Source organism: Natrix helvetica (genome assembly GCF_964273705.1).
Source record: "Natrix helvetica genome assembly, chromosome: 6".
Lineage (NCBI taxonomy): Eukaryota > Metazoa > Chordata > Lepidosauria > Squamata > Natricidae > Natrix > Natrix helvetica.
Genome location: NC_138553.1, coordinates 57,967,178 through 57,988,948, shown reverse-complemented (window position 1 = coordinate 57,988,948; position 21,771 = coordinate 57,967,178). Strand labels below are relative to the sequence as shown.

General features: G+C 39.4%; 1 protein-coding gene across 1 annotated transcript in view; it reads left to right on the top strand.

The window, feature by feature from the left end:
* The window catches only part of IMMP2L (inner mitochondrial membrane peptidase subunit 2), a 142,728-nt gene that overhangs the window by 43,404 nt on the left and 77,553 nt on the right, over nucleotides 1-21,771 (top strand). Inside the window, exons 2-3 of the mRNA XM_081957468.1 lie at nucleotides 258-395; nucleotides 8,292-8,395. Of these exons, the coding sequence (XP_081813594.1) occupies nucleotides 261-395; nucleotides 8,292-8,395 (239 nt within the window). The 5' untranslated portion in view covers nucleotides 258-260. The remainder of the gene's footprint in view (nucleotides 1-257; nucleotides 396-8,291; nucleotides 8,396-21,771) is intronic.

The following is a 21,771-nucleotide window of genomic DNA, read 5'->3' as shown; positions in this document are numbered from 1 at the left end:
AGCATTCATCTTACTTCTCTTTTCTTCCTGGCCCATTCTGTGCTTTACTCTAATGTCTGGTAAACTTTCTTATAATATTCAAAGACATGAATAGCTACTAATGAACTAATGAGTTGAAAGGAGGTAAAGTTAACTCACAGGTAAAGTTAGCCCACATATTTGTTATCAATTTATTATATTTTTGCATTCAACATTTCTTAAAGTTATTTGTCAGTTCTGAAGTCTAATTTATATTGTGTTTTTATTTTCTGTTTCAGATTATGATACAGATGCAAAACTTGGGGAGAAAGTATATTAAAGCCTTTTTGAAAGGTTTTTTTGTTGCTGTGCCTGTGACTGTCACTTTCCTCGACAGAGTGGCTTGTATGGCGAGAGTAGAAGGGACTTCAATGCAGGTAATTAGGATCTTTTCTGCCGTGTTCATTTTCAGGTACCGTGTTTTCCCGAAAATACAAGCTGCCCCGAAAATAAGTCCTAACCTGATTTTTTTGGGTTGGATCTAATATAAGGCCTACCCCAAAAATAAGCCTTAGTGAATGGGGTCGGCATGGCCAGCACAGGAGGCAGCCCTTCTCTTCCCTGTCACCTCAGGGCTGCTTGGCCCCTTAATTGCAGCCTGTGGATCAGCTCATCCAGCAAGGGCCAGGATGTCTGTCTCTCCAGGTGCCTGGAGATTTTTCCAGCATGCTCTTACTAGCCCCAGCCCTGCCCACGGTGCCAGGCAACCTTGCTGCTGAGGCGAACATGAGAAATGGGCTTCCTTGCAACGCCTCCTCTCTGGGCCTTACCTGCCTCAGAAGCCAGGGATCCTGCAGAATTCCGGCCACGTAAATGCTGCCAAAATCCCCGGGTTGTTCACAACTAGAGCAAGCCACACAGCCTCTCCATCTACCTACCCGCCCACCACACCTGGGCCTGCTGAACCCTGTCCGCCTCCAACCAAGTGAGGCTTCGGTACAGTGCCCTTTGCTATCCTGGCAAAGGCGAAGCGGAAGCAGGTGGGAGGGCGTGGGGGGCTCCTCCAATGGCCTCCCCAGCCCCGGCACTGCTGGGTGTGGCCATACACGAAGTGTGGGTATGGGTTGAGCTTGGCATTTCACCTTCCTGCCTTTTGCAAACTTTTGGCTGCACACAAGGAAAGCAGAAGTAGCAGAGATCTGGCTTGTCCCCCAAACTCCACATGGGAGTGGGAGCACCGCCGTGAGGTTTGTCATACCAGTTAAGCCTCTTGGAGCAGGACCCTGCAAGACTTGTTGTGGCGTTGCACGTGTGAACGGCACTACCTCCACGAGCTTCACACTGGCATAGCTGGTGTCCTGCTGCTCGTGACTACCTTGGTATGTTGAACTTCGCGATGGTGCTGTCGTGCGAGCAGTGCACAACAAGTGTTTCAACGTCCTGCTCCAAAAGGCTACTCCAGCACGACGAGTCTCACAAAGACTCATTTCTAGTGGAGTTTCGGGGAGAGAAAGAAAGACCAGAAAATATTTGAGAATCCGACCAGAGAGAAGGGGTACGGATTTCCATGCCTTCCTTTATGGGAGGTTGCTTCACACCTGCGACATCAGAAGGAGCCCTGTGAGGAGATGCTGCTGCTGTCCACAGAGACATAGGGAGAAACAGAGCGAAGTTCATTGAAGATGCTCATCCCTGGGGATGAATCAGGTGCTTCGTTGGAGAAGCTACCCCACTCCAGCCCAGGCTTCCTAAATCTCTCGCTTCCCAGATTGTCCAGTCACGAAGAAAGCCCAACCCGACGCAAACACCACCTCCAGCCACCTCTTTGTCATGGTGAAACTTCTCTTTGAAAAGATGATCTGCAGGTGTGGGGGAAAATTCCTGCATATCGGCGGCATCGTCTCCATGCAGGGTCCTTCTGATGTCGCAGGTGCAAAGTGACCATCCGTAAAGGAGGGCATGGCAATCCATAACCCTTCTCTCTGGTCGGATTCTCAAATATTTTCAAGCAAAACACTGCTGAGGGAGGGAAGTATCTCTTTCCCCCTCCCTCACCAAACTTTGCATGTAGACATGAAGTTTCACAAAGCTCCTTAATCCGACGCTGCTGGTTCCCTCGCTTTGTGCTTTTTATACACATACCAACATACCCACCCTCCCTGGTGCTGCCGTTTCCCCCTCCCAAGACTCCATTTCTGATGAAAGAAGAGTGCTCGGACAGCACTGGATTTTCCCTCTGTCATGGCTCCTCTCAGCCTCAACTTTGCTCCTGAAAGCCTGCAGGCCACTTCTCTGATTGAGCTGTGCCAGAGTTTGGCTCTGGGAGAGAGACCCTTGGAGAGCGGAAGAGGGGCGGGGATGAGGACAAGGGGCATGGCGAAACTGATCGCTTCCCCTTTGCTTTGTCTCCCAAAAGTGCTCCTTGAGTATGACCACTTCAGCAGCAGAAGATGTGCCCCATGCCCCTTGTGCCTTGCAATGACCTTCTGTACTGTAGCAGCAGCTACTGGTATCCACATTTCTTTTCCTGTTATTTCGTCCCGATCCACGTGGCCCAGTATGGTGTTAACATTTCAGAAATGTCACCGTACCTGCGTAGGTCTCCTTGTGCAACGCTCTGCCGCAGCTTCAGAGCAAACCTCTGCCTTCCCTGCACAGGATTGCAAGACTGAAGGCTACGAAGCCATGGAGGGAGCATTTTTGGATGTGCGTCTGTGCAGGGCTCCTCTTTGAAAGAATGATCTACAGGTGTGTGTGGGGGGGGGGGGATTTTCCTGCATACCATCCTAGCTGCGGAGGAAAGGCACCTGCAAATCTGTTGTTTCGTGGATGGTGGGATGGCCTGCTGTGACCCTTCAGGAAGCTGGCATGACAGGCCACTTGCCCCACACCCTGCCTTATCCGGTAGATGGGGGTTGGTGGGAAATAAGACCTTTCCGAAAATAAGGCTAAGCACTTATTTCGGAGGTCAAAAGAAAATAAGACCCGGTCTTATTTTCGTAGAAACACGGTATAAAGGCCTGAATTAGAACTAAGAGGCAATCCAATTTGAAAGGCAAGATAAAAATGTAATTTATGGTACTAGAAAGATAAAACTCCCTTTTGGGGGGTTTGTCGTAACTTCAAGTGGTTGCTTAGGACTACCTGTTTTAAGATTGTAATGCAGATGATATTTGTGATATGCAAAGTAACAGTCATTATTTTTGGAACAGTTGTAGAGAGTAGCGTTTACAGTGATTGAGTTGTACATTATTTTAAAACATTACAATAATAGATAATTTGAGAAGAATATTATTAATATCAAACTGAAGATACTCTTCTTTTTTTCTTTTACTTGAGCAAGGAAAATGTTATTAGTTCCCAAATACATCAGAGTGGATTCAATCTTTTTTACTACCAGTTCTGTGGGCGTGGCTTGGCGGTCATGTGACTGGGTGGGTGTGGTCAACTCAATGTCACTCACGTCAAGGGGTGCCTCACCTGGCCCCTCCCCTCCCAGGCATTCCTTGCCACGCCCATCCTCAACATTATAGTTCTGTAAAAATGTTCACCTTTTTTCAACTTCATTATCTACATACTATAGATGTTCTTTAACGGACCACTGAAAGGAGGAAATGGCTCACATGCTTTGCCCAAAAATGTGATAGTCAACAGGCTTTTAAGAGTGGATAGGCAACAGGCTGCCAGAAAACTAAGGGGAAACTTCCTGAAAGTGAAAACAATTAACCAGTTAAACTGTCTCCAGACGTTCTGGGTGCTCAATCACTGAAAGTTTGAAAGAAAAGACTGGACAGCCATTTCTCTGAAATGGCATAGGGTTTCCATCCAAGATCCCTTCTAAGTGTTATTCTGTTATTCTGACACTTTTCCCAGGACCTCTACTCAGATTTTGGCATCCTCAGTTTTCCTGCCTGAGCAGGAGGTTGGACTAGAAGACCTCCAAAGTCCCTTTCAACTTATTCCGGAGCTAAATAGCTAAGAGTTAAAGAGCTGCCTCTAGACATTCATTTTAATAAGATTTTTAGAAACCTGCAGTTGAAAGTTCACACACACACACACACACACACACACACACACACAGGACATCTGCCAGCCCTCCTGAAGTGCTGCCACTCCTCTTGGCTCCAGCGCAGCAGCTGTGACTCTCCCAAAGGCTGGCCGCCCACCCACTGGCTGGCTCGACCCAGCAGTGGTACGTCTCCCTTCACGGGCTGGATCCGTGACCCAACCTTGGAAGGCAAGTGGGCATGGGGGACCGCCGGGAAGGCTGCATGAAAGTTAGGCAAGCATGGTAGGGCCGCATGGAATGGAGTAGGCTGCTAGCTCCCTTCTCCATAGCTGGGCGACACCAACATGCTTGCCTGCCTTCCATGTGACCTTCCCGGCGGTCCCCGTGGCCAGGCCCACTTGCCTGCCTTCACAAGCTGGCCATGGGGATGACGGGAAGGCTGCATGGAAGGCAGGCAAGCATGTTGGGACCACCCGGCCTTGGGGAAGGGAGTAGGAGGAGGCCTTCGCAAGCAGGAACCGCTGGGAAGGCCATGTGGAAGGCAGGGAAGCATGACAGGACCGTGCCCCGTGGGGAAAGGAGTAGGGGAGGCAGGCTGGGACAGTGGGGTGGGGGAAAGGGGCAGCTAGCTAGTTTGTGGCTTGCAGGCTTACCTGGCAGGCAGATCAGGGGTGCTCAGTTGGGGCACAGTGCTTCAGGCAGGCAAGCTGCAGAGCAGAGACTGCGCAAGCGAGGACCCACACAGTAGAAGTGAGGAGTGACTGGGCAGGGTGAGTGAGCATCGGGCGGGTGGGGTGAGTGAGCATTGAGCAGGTGGGGCAAGTGAGCTTTGAATGGGCAGGCAGGGTGAGTGAGTGGTGGGTGGGTGGAGCAAACAAGCAGCGACTGGGTGGGGTGTGGGGCCAGTCAGACGTTGCTGGGTTCGGCAACCCAGGGCAAATTTTCTTTACCGGTTCGCACGAACTGGGTGAATACCTCTACAATCTGCCAAACTGCTGGCAACCTGTGATCGGCAGAAGTAGCCTGCAGTACTGCATTCTATCCACTGCGCCACTGCTGTGATTTATGTTTCAGAAACGGTTTTGTTGACAAAAAGCAATATGGAAATAACTTGCAAAATAAAAATACAATTTTGGGAGGGGTACCAAAAATTAATAATTTCAGATACTTCGGCATTTATTTATCATGGCTTGGTTTAGTTATGTCTAGAAAAAAAGGAAATTAATATTTCTTAATAAAATTTTGAGAGTTATTTTTACTACCATGTTTTCCCCAAAATAAGACAGGGTCTTATTTTCTTTTCTTTTTTTTTTTCAAAAAATTTTATTGGTTTTTTAAACATTTATAGGGAAAAGGGTAAGTGGAATGGTGTACAAATTTTGGCAGTTGCAAGTGTGGCAGACGCCCCCTCCCTCCAAACTCATAAAATACATCTAAGTATAAACATTAATACATAATCATATAAAATCAGCATGTTAATTCTAGAAAAATTTTCAATCAGTTTGTATATTATAATATATAGTCTACATATAATTTCATTATTACTTTCGGTCTGTTTATAACAATGTGGTTTTCTTATTCATTTTTGTGATCTGAGCTTTCTTGGTATTGCCCCTTCTCCCCCTGCTGGCAGAGCTCCGGCCCCTCCCGTGTCCTATATAACCGTTGTAGAGTCTTCTGTTTTTTCTAGGTTTGCTTTGTTTTTTTCCATAAAGGCTTGTGCCTCTATGGGTGTATTGATTCTAATTCTTGTCTCCTCCCAGAATATCAGCATACCTTCAGGCATCAACCATCTAAATCACACCCCCTTCTGGTATAATTTATTCGCCAATTGCGAATAATTTTTCCTTTTCTCCCTAATCTTTTTGGGGATCTGCTTCAAGATGGTTATCTCCCTGTCGTGATATGTCAATGCTTGCCCCCTTTGTACACCCAGAATTTCGTCTCTTGTGCTTTTCCTAAGGAATTTAATATGGACCTCCCTGGGTACATTGTGTGTTCTGGCATATGCTGAGTTCACTCTATAGACCAGATCTATCTCCCATTCCATCTGTTGTTTATCTTTATGTATGTATTCAGCTAAAATACTAGTCATAATGTCCCTTATATTTTCCCCATCAGCTTCTATAACATTTTGAAATCTAAGATAAAAGGACATTCTCTCAAACTCTGTTTTCATTTGTTGGATATCAAGTTCTTTGTTTCCCTTCTGCAAAGTTTCTACCCCCCCTCACCTCCGCCACCCCACCCTCCACAAGGTCCAGTCTCTGTGAGTTCTTATAAATTTGGACTTGATTCTCTTTAATTTCTTCCTTCATTTCCTTTAATTGTTTCTTAATTTCTTCCTGGCCCTGTATAAGTTGCTGAAGCATTTGTTGCAAATCCATCTCAGTATTCTTAGGTTGCATCAGTTCTGTAATCTTTGACTGTGTGGCAGGACTGGATGTTGCAGATGTCGGTGCAGAGGTAGCAAAGCCAGGTTTTCCAGGGGGTGGTCTTTTTGGAGACATAGTTTATAAAGTAAAGAGGTCAGCCAATATAGAGAATGGACAGCTGGAGAAGTAGAGCAGACAGATGAGTCCAGGAGGCAGAAGATCCAAGCAGATGGGAGTTTCTTTAGTCAGTCTAGCAATAGAGAGGAATTTTCCCCCCAGAGAGTTCAAAAAATAACAATCCACAAGAGATTCTTCTGGGTGACTCGGAAACAAAGACCGGAAGACTGAATTTTGAAGGTGGAGTCAGGTTTCACAGTTCATGAAGACAACGGAAGTGTGCCATCTTGCCCTGCCAGCTTTGGGCTCAGAGGCATAGTAGAATTTTAAAAGTTCACAAAAGTTCTCAGGTCATCAATAAATTCTGGAGTTAAATCTAGTGAAAATCACTTTTAAAGGGGTGAGGCATCATTGATTGGCTCTCACCCCTCCTCCTTCCCCTGGGGGCGAAAGCAAAATTTTCTCAAGCCGCTTGTCCAAGGGGGGGGGAAATCCCCCTCCCTCCAGCCGCACTTCCAAAAAAATCCGAGAGTTTAACTTTAAAATTGCTGAAAAGTCCATCAAAGTCAAAAGAAAGGGAATGAAGAGAGGAAGCGTCTCACCACACCGCCACTGCTTCCTTCAATTTTGCATCATCCGATCAGCCTGGAGCGAGACGCACGCGCGCCCTCCGAGACTGCTCCTCGATGCCTGGAGCAAAGCGGAGAAGCCCCCACCAGCCACTGCCGATGCCAGGGTCCTCCGCGAGCCGCTCCTTCGGCAGGACGCCTCTCCGGGGCGTCCTGTGCCCCCCCAGAGGCGGGGAAGCCCACCGGGGAGCGGGAGCGGGCAAAGGACTTGCCCGTCGCCGTAGCCGCCGGAACCGGAAGAGGGTCTTATTTTCTTTTGACCCCCGAAAAAGTGCTTGGCCTTACTTTTGGGGAGATCTTATTATTTTTGAGCTGCAGGAGATGGCGAGCATGGTCACCTCATGGCCACTGCTGTGTTGCAATATTTTTGGGGAGGACTTATTTTCAGGGGAGGGCTTATTTTAGCGCATGTGCTCAAAAGCCCAATTGGGTTTATTATCCGGGGAGGTCTTATTTTCAGGGAAACAGGGTACCAATATCAACTAACATTTGACATTTTTTTACAGTGATGAATTGTTTATGTAAGAAATTGTTGCTTCTAACTTTTGCCATGGAATCATAAACTTTTTGTAACTGCATCCATCATCTTATCGACATGAAGGAAATGTATAGTTCTTTTATGTAGTAGATGTCATTTCATGTAATAAGTATGAATCTCATTGTATTTCCGCTTCTATAGTTCTATAGCTTTGACTGCATGAATGTGAGCAATGCTATTCTCCATGACTTAAAAAAGAGTATTCACATTAGATTTATTATAGATGAAGTGCATTTGTAATTCTACTATTTCCTTGGTTATTCTCCCTAAGCTACTTCAAAACTGTCTTTTCAGCATATTAACTGTAAAGATCAGATGAGCAACCTGAATCAACTATTGTAAAATATTCTACAATATTCTAATACTCATGTATTATTTTCCTCATATTTTCAGTCTCTGTTTACATGCACAGCTTAGGCAAAGTGGCATGGGTTACAAGTAGATAGCATGTGCCATGTGTTGCAATTCAATGCTTTTAATGATTCTGTGTACAGCTTTCCCCAGCTTGATTCTTTGCAAATCTCTTGACCGCTTTTTCCCCCAACCAATGTGTATTGATGAGAATTCAGGCTTCTCAGGGACACAGGTAGAAGAAAGCTATTATGCAAGTTGATTGGGTCGTTCTGTTGCGAATGCTAAAACCTGTCCCTTTTTAATCCTCTCAGCCTTCACTGAATCCAGTGGAACAGCAAGTATCTGATATAGTGCTTTTAAATCATTGGAGTATTCGGAATTATGAAGTACAACGTGGAGACATAGTTTCCCTTGTGTAAGTAGCTTTAAGCAAATGTCAGCATGTCTTTGTTTTATTCTTTATTGATGAGTGACAGTTGTACGATGATTACCATTGCTTTCTAGATTTTCAATAGATTTTCGTTATTTGTGTTATGTTTTGCTATAGGCAGATTTAAGTAACTTGCAATGTTACAACAGCAGTAGTGATTTAATGATGGAAGATTATATAACTTTATTCTGAATTTAGGCATGTTTGTGATGAATATGATGTGACCAGAACAGTTTTTCTTCAGTATGGAAAAATAGGTGTGGTCTGTGTTTGAATGATTTTGAGAGTGCTTCATTTTTACAGATGCATGGCCATAAATATGTTTGGTCATTTCCTAATACCATAAAATGAAGAGCCATACAGTGGTGCTGTTTCTCTGCTATGTATACTCTTGGCAATTAAAGGATACAGACTGTTCTTGTCTTAATGGATGTAGAAATGAATGTTGAATTGTGCATAACAGACACTATGACATTAAGCAAATGGATGGTACATGCTCTGAAGACAAAAATTGTTTTTTCAATTTATTTATTTATTTGTATTTGGTGCATAGACAGCGCTGAGGATTGTCTTTGCTTTTCCTGGCTGAAAATTGCATATTAATACTGATTGTTGGGGAAGATACTTTATATGTTTATTATTAACATTCTCAAAATATTAAATTACTAGTATTAGCAATAAGTATATTTTTATTATGGCCAAACCCCAGCAGAATAAAATATGTATGAAGAGTAAAATAATAAAAGTAAATAATACTTAAAATAATAAGTTTCCAGGCTATTTCTTATTTACTATTCAGTATTTCCCCCAAAAAAATCATATTGTGCTTTTTTAAAAAAAAATTAAATTTAAAAACACAAATAATACAAACAGTACATATACAACTGAATACAAAAAAAGGCAAAAGAAAAAGAAAAAAACCCACATATTACAGTGCACCCCCCCACCCCCGGAGACCTTTTTTCCCTTATATTTCTCAGATACACAATATATTCCAATTGTGCCCTTATACCCTCCAAAACAACATATATTCTTGAGTAGGTTTATTCCCTTTGCCTTCCAACACTGATTTTATAAAATCTCCCCATATTTCATTATAATTATTTACTTTAATCATCCCTTTTTAAAGTTTAATTTCTGTTGTTAATTTGTCATTTGTTGCTATACTCCAAATTTCATTATACCACTCCTTTCTTTGAATATCCCAATTTCGTCCCCAATATTTAGCCATCCCTAATCTAGCTGCCATTATCAAATTTGCAATCAATTCCTTTTTTGTTTCATTTATATCGTGTTTTTCCACCAGCAACAATAATGCAATCCTCGGTGGCATCTCTAGATTTACAGTCAACAGTGCTCTAATTTCTCTACACAACATGTCCCATATTTTTTGTCCACTATCACAATCCCACCATATATGTTTATCATATTGTGCTCTATCATCATTTACAAGACAGTGCCCAGGGCTTCTCTAGATATTAACTTGTGCCTAATATTACAAGCTACTGGAAAAAAACATGTTGCATTATATGTAATGCAGATAATACCTTTACTGGATAAAAAATAGGAAATGTAAAACAAGTCCATATGACTTTGAAATTTTAGCAGAATAGGAGCAATATGCTTGAAATGTTTGTCTAAAAATTGTAATATAAAGGGTACATGAATAACTTTTTTTTAAGTTCCTGATTTGCAAAAGTATGATGACTCTGAGTGGGATGGTACTAAATCTACAATGTGAGACTGTTGAATGTAGCAAGTGAAATCTTGCATTAGCAAATGTGCTTCTATATTTAGGGAACATAAATGAAAAGAGATAGCTACCAGGTTTTCCTCTGGGGTGGGTGAAACACTCAATTTCTGCAAGTTTGGAAAATAATATCTGTTTAATGATCTATATCCTTGATATATTTTCTTGAAGTCATTATTGCTTGTCCATAGCCTAGGGACAATAAAAATTAAGCACGAAAGTCCAAGGAAGCATAGTTTAAAAGGTACAGCCTGCTTTACCTAGGAATTTATTAAGAAACATGTAAAATAAAGCCAAGTGGAAGGAATTTTCTTTTTAACCAGTAGTCAATTTCTACCAAAACTCTGATTTCAACCTTCTGCATTACAGACTCCAATTGTTATGGCTTCATTTGGGACACATAATTCCACTATAGTTGCTATATTCCTTGGCTTATGAATATTGCACACTTTATTCATACGACTCAAAAGCATTTTAAACATTTAATCTGTACTGTCTTTTTCTCTTGATAGCCTGGTGATGTAACTTGGGACTGGTAATAAATATCATTATTTTAGTCTTTTGGTAGTTAATATGAAGATGTACCTTGCTACAATACTTAACTAGACACTAAAGGATAAATAGAGTTTGTGACAGTAGCACTGCATCATCAGCATGCAACAATATTGGGATTTTTTTGTTCTACCAGTTTAAATGGTGATGTAAACTAAACTAAGACCTTGAATAGGGTATTAATGCAAGGGTTAAAAAACAAAGTGGATTTATGTGTAACACTTTTTTTCACTAGTACTATATTAGAAGGGATCATTCTTTTTAAATTTAAAATTCTTAATGATCTAGGATGAAAAAATAAAAAAAAACACAGAAAAAGAGATAAGCACTTAAAACAGGGAAGATAGTGATGAATTTTTCAAGACAGAGAACCAAAAAATGAAGTAAACTTGTAAACTCTTGTAAACTGACACGTCACAACAGGGAAAATATTTAGATTTTTAGACATTTTATATTTTTTAGCAAACAAATAAACAAAAACAAACAAGTCATGGAAATAGAGCCTGACACTATAGTGACTTGCAAACTGTGCCATTTGTTTCAGCTTATGCCAATTGAAGACCCAAACTATGTTTTAAATATTTAAGTATATCTTTTCATGTGACAACACTGAAGAAATGACACTTGGCTACAATGTAAAAGTAGTGAGTATACAGCTTGTATAACAGTGTAAATGTGCTATCCTCTCAAAATAATTCAACACATACCCATTAATGTCTAAACTGTTGGCAACAAAAGTAAGTACACCCCTAAGTGATAATGTCCAAATGGGGCCCAAAGGGTCAATATTTTGTGTGTAAAGTACTTAAATTGCTAGAAGAAAAAGTTAAGGGTCAACAGGCAACACTAGCCACTCTGAAACTCAATGAATAAAGCGAGAAATCCCACCTAAACAAGAAGACTACACCAAAATAAAACAAAATAGGGAGCAAACAGCTTCTAAAAAATAATGATGACACCATATTTGAAAATAAAGGAGAAAACCAATACACCCAAATCGAACACAATAGGGAACAAACAGTTTCCACAAAAGATGAGATTACGTAAGTAGCTAAAGAGCAAGACCGATGGAAACATGTTACTTTTAGAAGAAAACAATGACCAAGAACAAAGCCCCTACTATCTACCCTAGCACACTCCAGTGAAGCCCCTCTAGAACTGAACAATCACCTTCTTAGCCTCTTCCTGGAAGAAGATATATAGACACTCACAAGAGAGCATTCATCAGTAGTTTCTAAAAAAGAGTCACAACCCAGTATTCCTGTGACAGGAAGAAAAGTATTCCAGACTTCCCTAGGGGGGGAAAAGTGCATTTTGGTGACAGGAGATCCAATTCTTAGAGGAATAGAAACTATAGTCTGCAGACCAGGCAGTCTATCTAGGGAGGTATATAGTCTCCCTGGAGCAAAAATCAAAGAATTAATTGAATGCCTTACTAAAATAATCAAACACACGGAGGGATTGTTCTAGGATTGTTCGCTTCGTATCCTATGCTGAGACTAAAACCTATGAAGAACGGTTGCCGGATTTGGGTTTGGCTAGTATAGAGAAAAGAAGGACTAGGGTGGACATGATAGCAATATTCCATTATTTGAGAGGCTGCCACAAAGAGGAAGTGATCAATTTATTTTCCAAAGCACTAGAAGGCAAGACAAGAAACAATGGATGGAAACTAATCAAGGATGGAAGCAACTTGGAATTAAGGAGAAACTTTCTAACAGTGACGACAATTAACCAGTGGAACAGCTTGCCTTTGGAAGTTGTGGGTGCTTCATCACTGGAGGTTTTTAAGAAGAGGCTGGACAGTCACTTGTTTGAAATGGTATAGGATCTCCTGCTTGAGAAGGGGGCTGGACTAGAAGACTGGACAAGGGGCTGGACAAGGTCCCTTCCAGCTTTATTCTGATTCTGATTCAATTTATTAACTCTTTAATAAATATTAGTATACAGCTTATTGGTGAGTTGTACAATTATTTGTTGTCAACATCTTCAGTTTGTCTCAGAGTTTGCCTCTAAGAAATAGTATTGAAGGCATTTGCTGTGCATAAAGAAAAATTTAGCCCTACAAATATTTTTGACTTGAAATAATGATTTGGTAATCCATTAAGAAGTAATCTGCACTAAATCTTTCTTGTTCTTAACCTCAGGATGAATTTATTCCATCTGGTGTAGTAGTTTCCAATGTTAGTGCCTGGCATAGAGTTAACTTTCTTCTACAAGTACTTATCCAGAGTTTACGATTATCTAGGTCAGGACATACCACCCAAGAAGGTGAGGTCAATTTCCTCTGCAGAAAAGTTGAACCGGTGCCTACATAAGCTTTATTTTGGCTCCAGATAAAAGATATTTCTATTTTTGCAAGCTTTTAAACTGCTTTTTAATTGGCTTTTCATTGTGTTTTAATTCTGATTTTTAAAGATGTTGAAAGTTACCTTGCTGCTGCCTAGTCTGTTTGGTGTTTTTATTCTGTATTTTATTACATGTCATTGTAAATATTTTTATTCATACCATATTTTTTAGTGAGCATTGGCTACTGGTGGTTCTAAACATGTAATAAATAAATACAGTAATTTAAAAAAATCACCATAATCTTCAAACTATTTGGCAGTAGATTTAAGAAGTCTTTCTACAAATGCTTCGGTATTAATTCTGTCTTACTATTGGGTGTATTTCTGCAAGTTTTTCATTTTGACTTTAAAACTAAGCATATTGAATATCACAAACCCATTTATAAAAGTGAGGAATGCTCCTACATAAAATTTCAGAAGTTTGTTGAGGAACCAATCTCATATTATTGAGACGCATGAATTGAATAACACAAGATACAAGGAGTATCAAATGAAAAACTATTAGGCAGTGTAGTGATTAAGGACAGCGGTGAACTAGATTCTACTTCACTCTTAGGCATAGAAACTCATTGGGTAATTATTGAGCCCACCTTATCTCACCTATTTCTGTTGTTCTAGAGCAGGGGTGTCAAACTCAATTTAATTGAGGACCGCATTAGGGTTGTTTTTGACGTTGGGGGTGTGGGGGTGTGGCTGGGGTAGGTGTGGCCAGGCTGGGAGTGGCCAGCTCAACATCACTCATGTCGGGGTACCTTTGGTGGCCCAGGTTTTCGACTGTGATGGCCTCCTGCAGCCCTCTGCCAGCGAAAACTCATTCTTTATCTTTTAGTGGACAGTGCACTTTTCTCTAGAACCAGCATTTCATGACTGTAATTAAAAATGTTGTATTGAAATGTTTCCTCTCTATAAATGGCTTGAATTTTTAAAAAAAGCTCAGAATATTGGCCTTACTGGCTGAATTGTGACAGAGCAGGAAGGCATCAGAATTAGAAGAATGAAATAAAATATGGCAAAGGGATAACCATTCAATTTTACTCCCTGAAGAAAAAAGGTCCATCAAAATATATTGGATTACTGTAATTACATGCTTCCTTCCAATTAATTATTGTGATTTAAGATAGTCATAGGGTATAGACATACATTTTAAAATATTTTAAATGTCAAGATGAACTTTGAAAGTGTTCATAATAGTTCATTAAATGATTGGTTAATACTAAATTTACAATTGAAATTATGCTCATTACTCAATTTTATTGGTATGTAACTCATTTTTGTGTCTTCTAATCAATTTGTTTACTATGAAAATCACATCCAAAATAATGAAAACAGTTTGAAAAAAATCAGAATACTGAGCACTCATAGCTGGTATAGCATTCTGTAAATACGTAGATCCCAAAACTTTATCCCACAATAAGTTTTCACTGGTTTGAAATAAAATATTCACTATTTGTAAAATAATTAATAATAGCATATTTAGTAAATTATTATCAGCATTAATGATACTATATTGCTATTTATTATAACCAGATAACCAGAAACCACTTGTGAAGATTCAAAAATCATAATTATTGGGGCTGTTGTAGAAAATGTAACACTGTAATTTTTAAAAAATATCTGCTCCTTAAATACATATCTAACTTTACTTTTTGATTGATTGCATTTCAAAAGCAATATGCTTTTTGTGAAAGCAAGTTCTCATTTTTCTGAAGATTTGATGGCATAATGAGGACTTACTTTCTTCTTAAGAAGCCATGACTTGACTTCTTAATTTTTGAAATGCAAATTGGGGCTAGTTATATAAGGGTTTAATGAAATTTGCTTAAAATTTAAAAAGAGAAACAAATAGAAGCGGCAGTAATGCTCAACATAAGATTCTAGCTTTTTCTATCAAATAGTTTTAGTAGTGTGAAGCTGTCTTGGATTCTATCCCAAAGGTGCTTTTTCAAGAGGCAACTGGACTTTCTGGTTTTTCTTTGAAAATGTTTCGCTTCTCATCCAAGAAGCTTCAGCTCTGACTGAACATTGGGGAATGCAACGATGTATACTGCTTGCAGTCAGCTGGTCATTTGCATTCTTTTACAATTCAATAAGTCACCTGGAAGTTTATTCTCAAGGTCACCTGAGTGATGCAAATGGGTGTGGAGCCTTCTTGGAACTGTTGAAAGGATTTATTGTAGACTGGAGATAGATGAGGCCCAGGGGTGGGTTCCTGCCAGTTCTAACCTCTTCTATAGAAGAGGTTCCACAAATCTACAGTGTCGTTTAGAACCGGTTCCAGCTCCCTCCCCCCGCTCGTCCACACATCAAGATGAAGAGCGAGAGGAGGAATTCTGGGAGTTGAAGTCCATAAGTCTTAAAGCTCTCAAGTTTGAACACCCCTGGGGTTTTTTTCTTAAAGGGTTAGGGGTGCAAGGGTTTTGTAACTTGACAGCTTTAAGACTTGCATGCTCCAGTGCCAGAGTTCCTGAGCCAACGTGACTGGAGGAGGAATTCTGGGAGTTGAAGTCCACAAGTCTTAAAGCTCTCAAGTTTGAACACCCCTGGGTTTTTTTTTCTAAAGGGTTAGGAGTGCAAAGGTCTTATAATTTGACAGCTTTAAGACTTGCACATTTCAATGCCAGAGTTCCTGAGCCAATGTGACTGGAGGAGGAATTCTGGTAGTTGAAGTCCACAAGTCTTAAAACTGTCAAGTTTGAACACCCTTGGTTTTTTTTTTAAAGAGTTAGGGGTGCAAGGGTCTTGTAACTTAACAGCTTTAAGACTTGCGTGCTTCATATGCCAGAGTTTCTGAGCCAACATTTTGGTTGCTAAGCAAGAGCGTTGTTAAGTGAGTTTCACCACATTTTACAAGTTGGCCACGCCCACCCAGTCACATGACTGCCAAGATACTCCCACTCGGTCACATGGCTGGCAAGGCACTCCCGCTCGGTCACATGGCTGGCAAGGCACTCCCACTCGGTCACATGGCCAGCAAGCCACTCCCACCTGGTCACATGGCCGGCAAGCCACTTCTACAAAGCAGGCCACACCTACAGAAGAGGTTCTAAAAATTTTTGAAACCCACCACTGATGAGGTCATATCCCGCTCCCTCTGTTAAGCATGACAATATTGCTTCGTTTATTGTTCTCTTTGTTGTCTGTTATGTTATGGTTGGAAGGGAGCATTTATCAATTCTGTGGACAGATACATCAAATTCACAAGGGTGGATGTTAAGAAAAATAGTTTAGCCTTCCTGGACTGTGCAGTACACATTAAGGAAGACAGAAGCCTTAACACTGAACTTTTCAGAAAACCCCCACACACAGATCCATAGTTATATTTTGATTCCCACCACCCATTGGAGCACAAAATGGGAGTCATCAGAACCCTACGCCACCAAGCTGAAGGCCTGCCTACCAGCAAAGAAGGGAAAAAAAAGAACTAAAACACATCAAGGAAGCCCTCAGAATGTGTGGCTATCCCAAGTGGGCTTTCATCAAATCTCAAAAAAGATCCTACAGGAGCTCCTACATAGCATACAATGAAGAGAACAATAAACTAGTAACATTGTTATGCCATACGTTGCAGAAAAACTGGAAAAGCTCAGGAAGATCTTCACCCAACACAACATAAGTGCACACTTCAAATCCAAGAATACATTAAAGGAGAAGCTTGTCCACCCCAAGAATAAAACACCCAGACACAAACTGAGCAATGTGGTATATGTAGTACACTGCAGTGAGCTATGTGCAGATCTGTACATTGGGGAAACAAAACAAACACTTCATAAATGCATGACACAACATAGGAGAACAAACCCATCAGGACTCAGCAGTCTATCTGCATTTAAAAGACAAAGGCCACTCTTTTGAAGACAGCAAAGTCCACATTTTGGAGAGAAATGACCAGGGGTGGATTTTGGCCACCATTACTACTGATTCGGCGGCCGAAAAGTTTTGCTCTGCACTTGTGCGCATTTGCACTTAAAACAATCTGCGCATGCACACAACATTAAAAAAGGAATAAAAATTGCATTTTTTCAGTGAAGATTGTTCTGCTTATGTGTGGAACAGAAAATCAAGATGGCACTGCGAGGATAGAACCGGTATGGTCACGTGTCTGCCGGAGTTACTACCTATTTGGCCAAACCGGCCGAATAGGTAGGAACCCACCTCTGGAGAGGGCCCCTGGTTTGAAAGAGGTGTCAAAGAGGCCATCTATGTCAAAATTGAACAGCCCTCTCTCAACAGAGGGAAAGGGGTACAACATCATCTATTTCCAGTCTACAACAAAGTCCTTTCAACAGTTCCAAGAAGGCTCCACACCCATTTGCACTACTCAGGTAACCCTGAGAATAAACCTCCAGGTGGCTTGCTAAAAGAATGAAAATGACCAGCTGTCTGCAAGGAGTATAAATCCTTTGATTCCCCGCCATCTAGTCAGAGCTGAAGAAGCTTCTTGGATGAGAAGCAAAACATCTTCAAAGAAAAACCAGAGAGTCCAGTTGCCTCTTAAAAAAGCACCTTTGGGACAACTATGACCTGGGTGACTGAGAATCTCCAAAGACATCTTGGATTCTAAAACAACAATTTGGGCTTTATTTCCTCATCCTGAAACCAATGATATGACAGAATTCATTGACAATAAATAATAGCTTTATTATTATTATTGCATCAACAGAATTGTATCACAGCGGCCAGTTGTTTCGCCGGATTTGGCATTGATTACTAGTCGGGCCCCACCCAGGGACCTAGGACGTCGTAACGTATTTTCGTAATATGTGTGCAGATCCAAGCAGTGCGGCCTTTTGCATTTGACTGATGGTGATTTTGTCAATTTTTAACTGTTTTAAATGTAATTCCAGTGCTTTTGGAATAGCACCCAGTGTGCCGATTACCACTGGAATTACCACTGCTGGTTTGTGCCATAATAGTTGAATTTCAATTTTTAAGTCCTGGTATTTTGCGATTTTGATATGACAGAATTCATTGACAATAAATAATAGCTTTATTATTATTATTATTATTATTATTATTATTATTATTATTATTATTATTATTATTATTATTATTATTATTATTATTATTATTATTATTATTATTATTATTATTATTATATTGTACTGTATAGTAATTAATAAAATAAATAAATGTAAATTAGTAATAAAAATTATATGAATGGAATTAGAATGACAATGGAATAAGTGCTTTTACTTTTGGGTACATTATTTGAATAATGTAGGTAAATAGGGGAATAAAGAATTTTACTACAGAGTCCTATAAAGACAATTTACAAATAATTCCTGTTAGTATACTACTCATAGCTGTGTCTTTAAGAATCATACAAGTCCATTAATAAGAAATACTTTTAAGGACAAAAACAAAACTAATTTCAATTGTAATTTCAATTTTTGCTATGCTATAATAATTGTAATTAACATCTTTTTTTCATATAGTTAATTAAATGTGATCCTAAAGGTGGGTTTCATGAGACTTAATTGTATAATGTACTGCATGCAAACTTAGTGTTTGGTTATATTTGTAGCTGTGTTTTGTGTGCATTTATTTATTATTAGGATTATATTACATAGTAAAAACGATACCTTGATTTGGTGATACTTTTATGTAGTGAACTAAATATTTCCAAACCTCCCAGGTAAACTAGACAGTAAATAGGATGAACTAATTCTATTTTATTTAAGGCTACATTAACAGAATCTTACAAATTTAAAGGTTCAAATTTCACTTTGCCAATTTTAACTGCTTGAAGACCCATTGAAATGGGTCCTTTCCAAATGTCTTTGTGTGACAGTTAAGCCTCTGTGCTCTCCTTGCCTCTTGTGTGATGTTTTTTTAGCAGAATCTTTCGCCAATATATTCACCCATATATTCCATTACAATCTGTTAAAAAATTTTAATGAGTACACAATTAGTTGCCCAGATATTATTACTTGATATTTTATAGTGCTGTATTTCTTCATTAATTTCTGCAGCATCTGCAAATTAAATTTAAAACAGGTGAGTTCCTTGGTAGAGTTTTAAATATCTAAACCTGTGCTTTTACTCCATTGGGGAAGTTGCAGTGAAAAAAAATATGATGTTGCTAGTCTTTGTGAAATGAAACCTGCACTGTGTACATGTCACCGTGTTTCAGGCAACTCATCAGGATTCATTTTTTGAATGCTGGGGGATTTCCACCATTTGTAATTCCCTACCAATGCAATTTATGGTGACAGTATTGATGTGAATGTACTGTGCATCACTGGGCCAAATAATATAAAGAAGCTGAACTGGACTCATGGACTTTCTTGAAACTGACACCAATGGCAGCACTCCAAATCTTTGAAATTGAATTTGAAATTGCAAAAAAGAAATTTTGCTTCAATACCACAACATTGGAGACTCATCTCTCAAGCCAGGGAAAATACAAGTTGGATCTTTGTCTTATTCTATCCACAGCCTAATGGAGACTTCTACCTTTTCTCAAAATTGAATAATGCTTTCATGGTCTTTCATGGTCTTTTGGTCCAACTTAAATGGAAAGGCAGAAAGGATTGTCATAACCTAATTGAAGAGATATGTGGAGTTCTTTCATGATGACCTTAAAAATCTGGTGCATTCTTGGTAGGAGTGTGTATTGAATGGTAGTGGTTAAGTAGAGATGTAAACACAGATAATAAAAGAGCTCAGTTTAAGCATTATTTTCTAATGTTATTGGCCTGTTTATTGCCTCCCTTTGCTCTTTTGAGATTGGTGTTATCTTTTCTGTGTTTAAATAATGTTTTATTTTGTTTTCCTCCATACTATCTTGTGTGTATAGTTTTGTGAAGTATTTATGAATAATATGCTTCTTTTCTTCCGCTTTTTGTTGAATTCTTCCCTCATCATCTTTTAATTGATATATCATCCTTTTTTCTCTTTCATTCTTCACTCTGTATGCCAGCCATCGTCCAGATTTGTTGGCTTGTTCAAAGTAATTTTGTCTGGCCACTTTAATTTTCTGTGCTAATTCCTTTTGAGTTATTAAGTTGATCTTATGTTTTATTATCTCTCTTTTTTCTTTTTTAATTTTATTCTTTGGGTCTTTCTGTAGTTCATCTTCAGCTTCCATGAGTTCCTCTTGCATACATTCTTGTTGCTCTTTTTGTTTTCTAGTTTTTCTCGCCATGTAGGCAATTATGAGGCCGCTTGTATATGCTTTCATAGTGTCCCAGAGATTTTGAATTGAGGTGTCTTCTTTTTTATTTATTCTAAAAAATAGTTTTAATTATTTCCCCAGCATTTGAGTGTATTCTATTTCATTTACAATATTTGAATTCATCATCCATCTTTTTCTTCTTCTTTGACCTTTCCAACTGAATTTTATTGGATTATGATCTGCCCACTCATTTGCTTCTATTTCAATTTCGTCTACTTGATTGCATAGACCAGATGAAATCCAAGCCATGTCAATTCTTGATAGAGACTGGTGGGGGTTTGAATAAAAGTTATATTGCTTTCTTGTTTTGTGCCTTTCTCTCCAAATATCATGTAGTTTATATTCCATTGCCATTTCAAAAAAGGATTTGGGTAGCATTTTTTTTTTGCTTTCATAGTCCATTTTTTTTAATCCACTATTGCATTATAATCCCCAATTAAGCAAATATTTTCATATTCTAATTCGTTTATTTTCTTGTGCAATTTCCTATAGAATTCCTCTTGTTTCTGATTTGGTGCATATATGACTATTGATAATATCGGTTTTTCTGTTGTCTCTAATTCAATCATTAGTATCCTGCCTTCTTCATCAGAGTAGACTTCTTTGGAGTTTATTTTTTCCTTTATATAGGTTGCTATCCCTCTTTATTTTAATATGCTAGTGCTGTATATAATTTCCCTAGTTTTTTGTTTTCCAGTAAATTCTTATATTCCCTTTTAATATGCACTTCCTGTATACAGATTATATCTACCTTCAGTTTCTTAAGTTTATTAAACATCTGCGCTCTTTTTTTTGGTGCATTCAGTCCATTAAAGTTTATTGAAATAATTGTTATTTCCTGGTCCATCTTTAGATGGGGTGTTTTTTGTTGCTTCTGGTTTGTATCTGACTTTTCCCTCTCACGCCCTCCTTTTCTGCTCTCTCTGTTGTCTCTGTTTTTCTTTCCTGTTTCTTTCCTTGTCTTCTGATGTTTCTTCCTCTTGACTTCTACTTTCTAGGTCCTCTTTACTTCCTTGTTCTTCTTCCCCTGTGCAGCATTTCTCATAGAATTCCTGCGCTTCTTCTATATTCTCTATCTTATATCTTTTTCCTTGCCAAGATACCAGTACCCCTTCTGGTACCAACTGTCTATACATTATTCTGTTTTTATTTAACGGATTTGTTAAAAATTGGTATTGTCTACGTCGTTCACGAATTCTTCGTGGAATCTGTTTAAGCGTGATCAACTCTTTTCCCTGGTATGTAATCGTCCCTTCTCTGTTTTTTTTGTATACTTTATCTCTAGTGGTTTTTGTGGCAAATCTTACGTGCACTTCTCTTGGGAGCCTATGACTTCTGGCATAATTAGTATGCACACGGTAAGCTTCATTGATATCCCCTCTCAACTCTTGTTCTTTTCTCTGTAGAATTTCAGTGAAGATTCCGATCATTTTTCCCTTCAGGTCTTCCTCCTTCTCTTCTGGTATGGTTTGGAATCTTAAATAGAATGCAGCTCTTTCATTTTCAAGTCGGATTATTGATAACTAATTCTTTA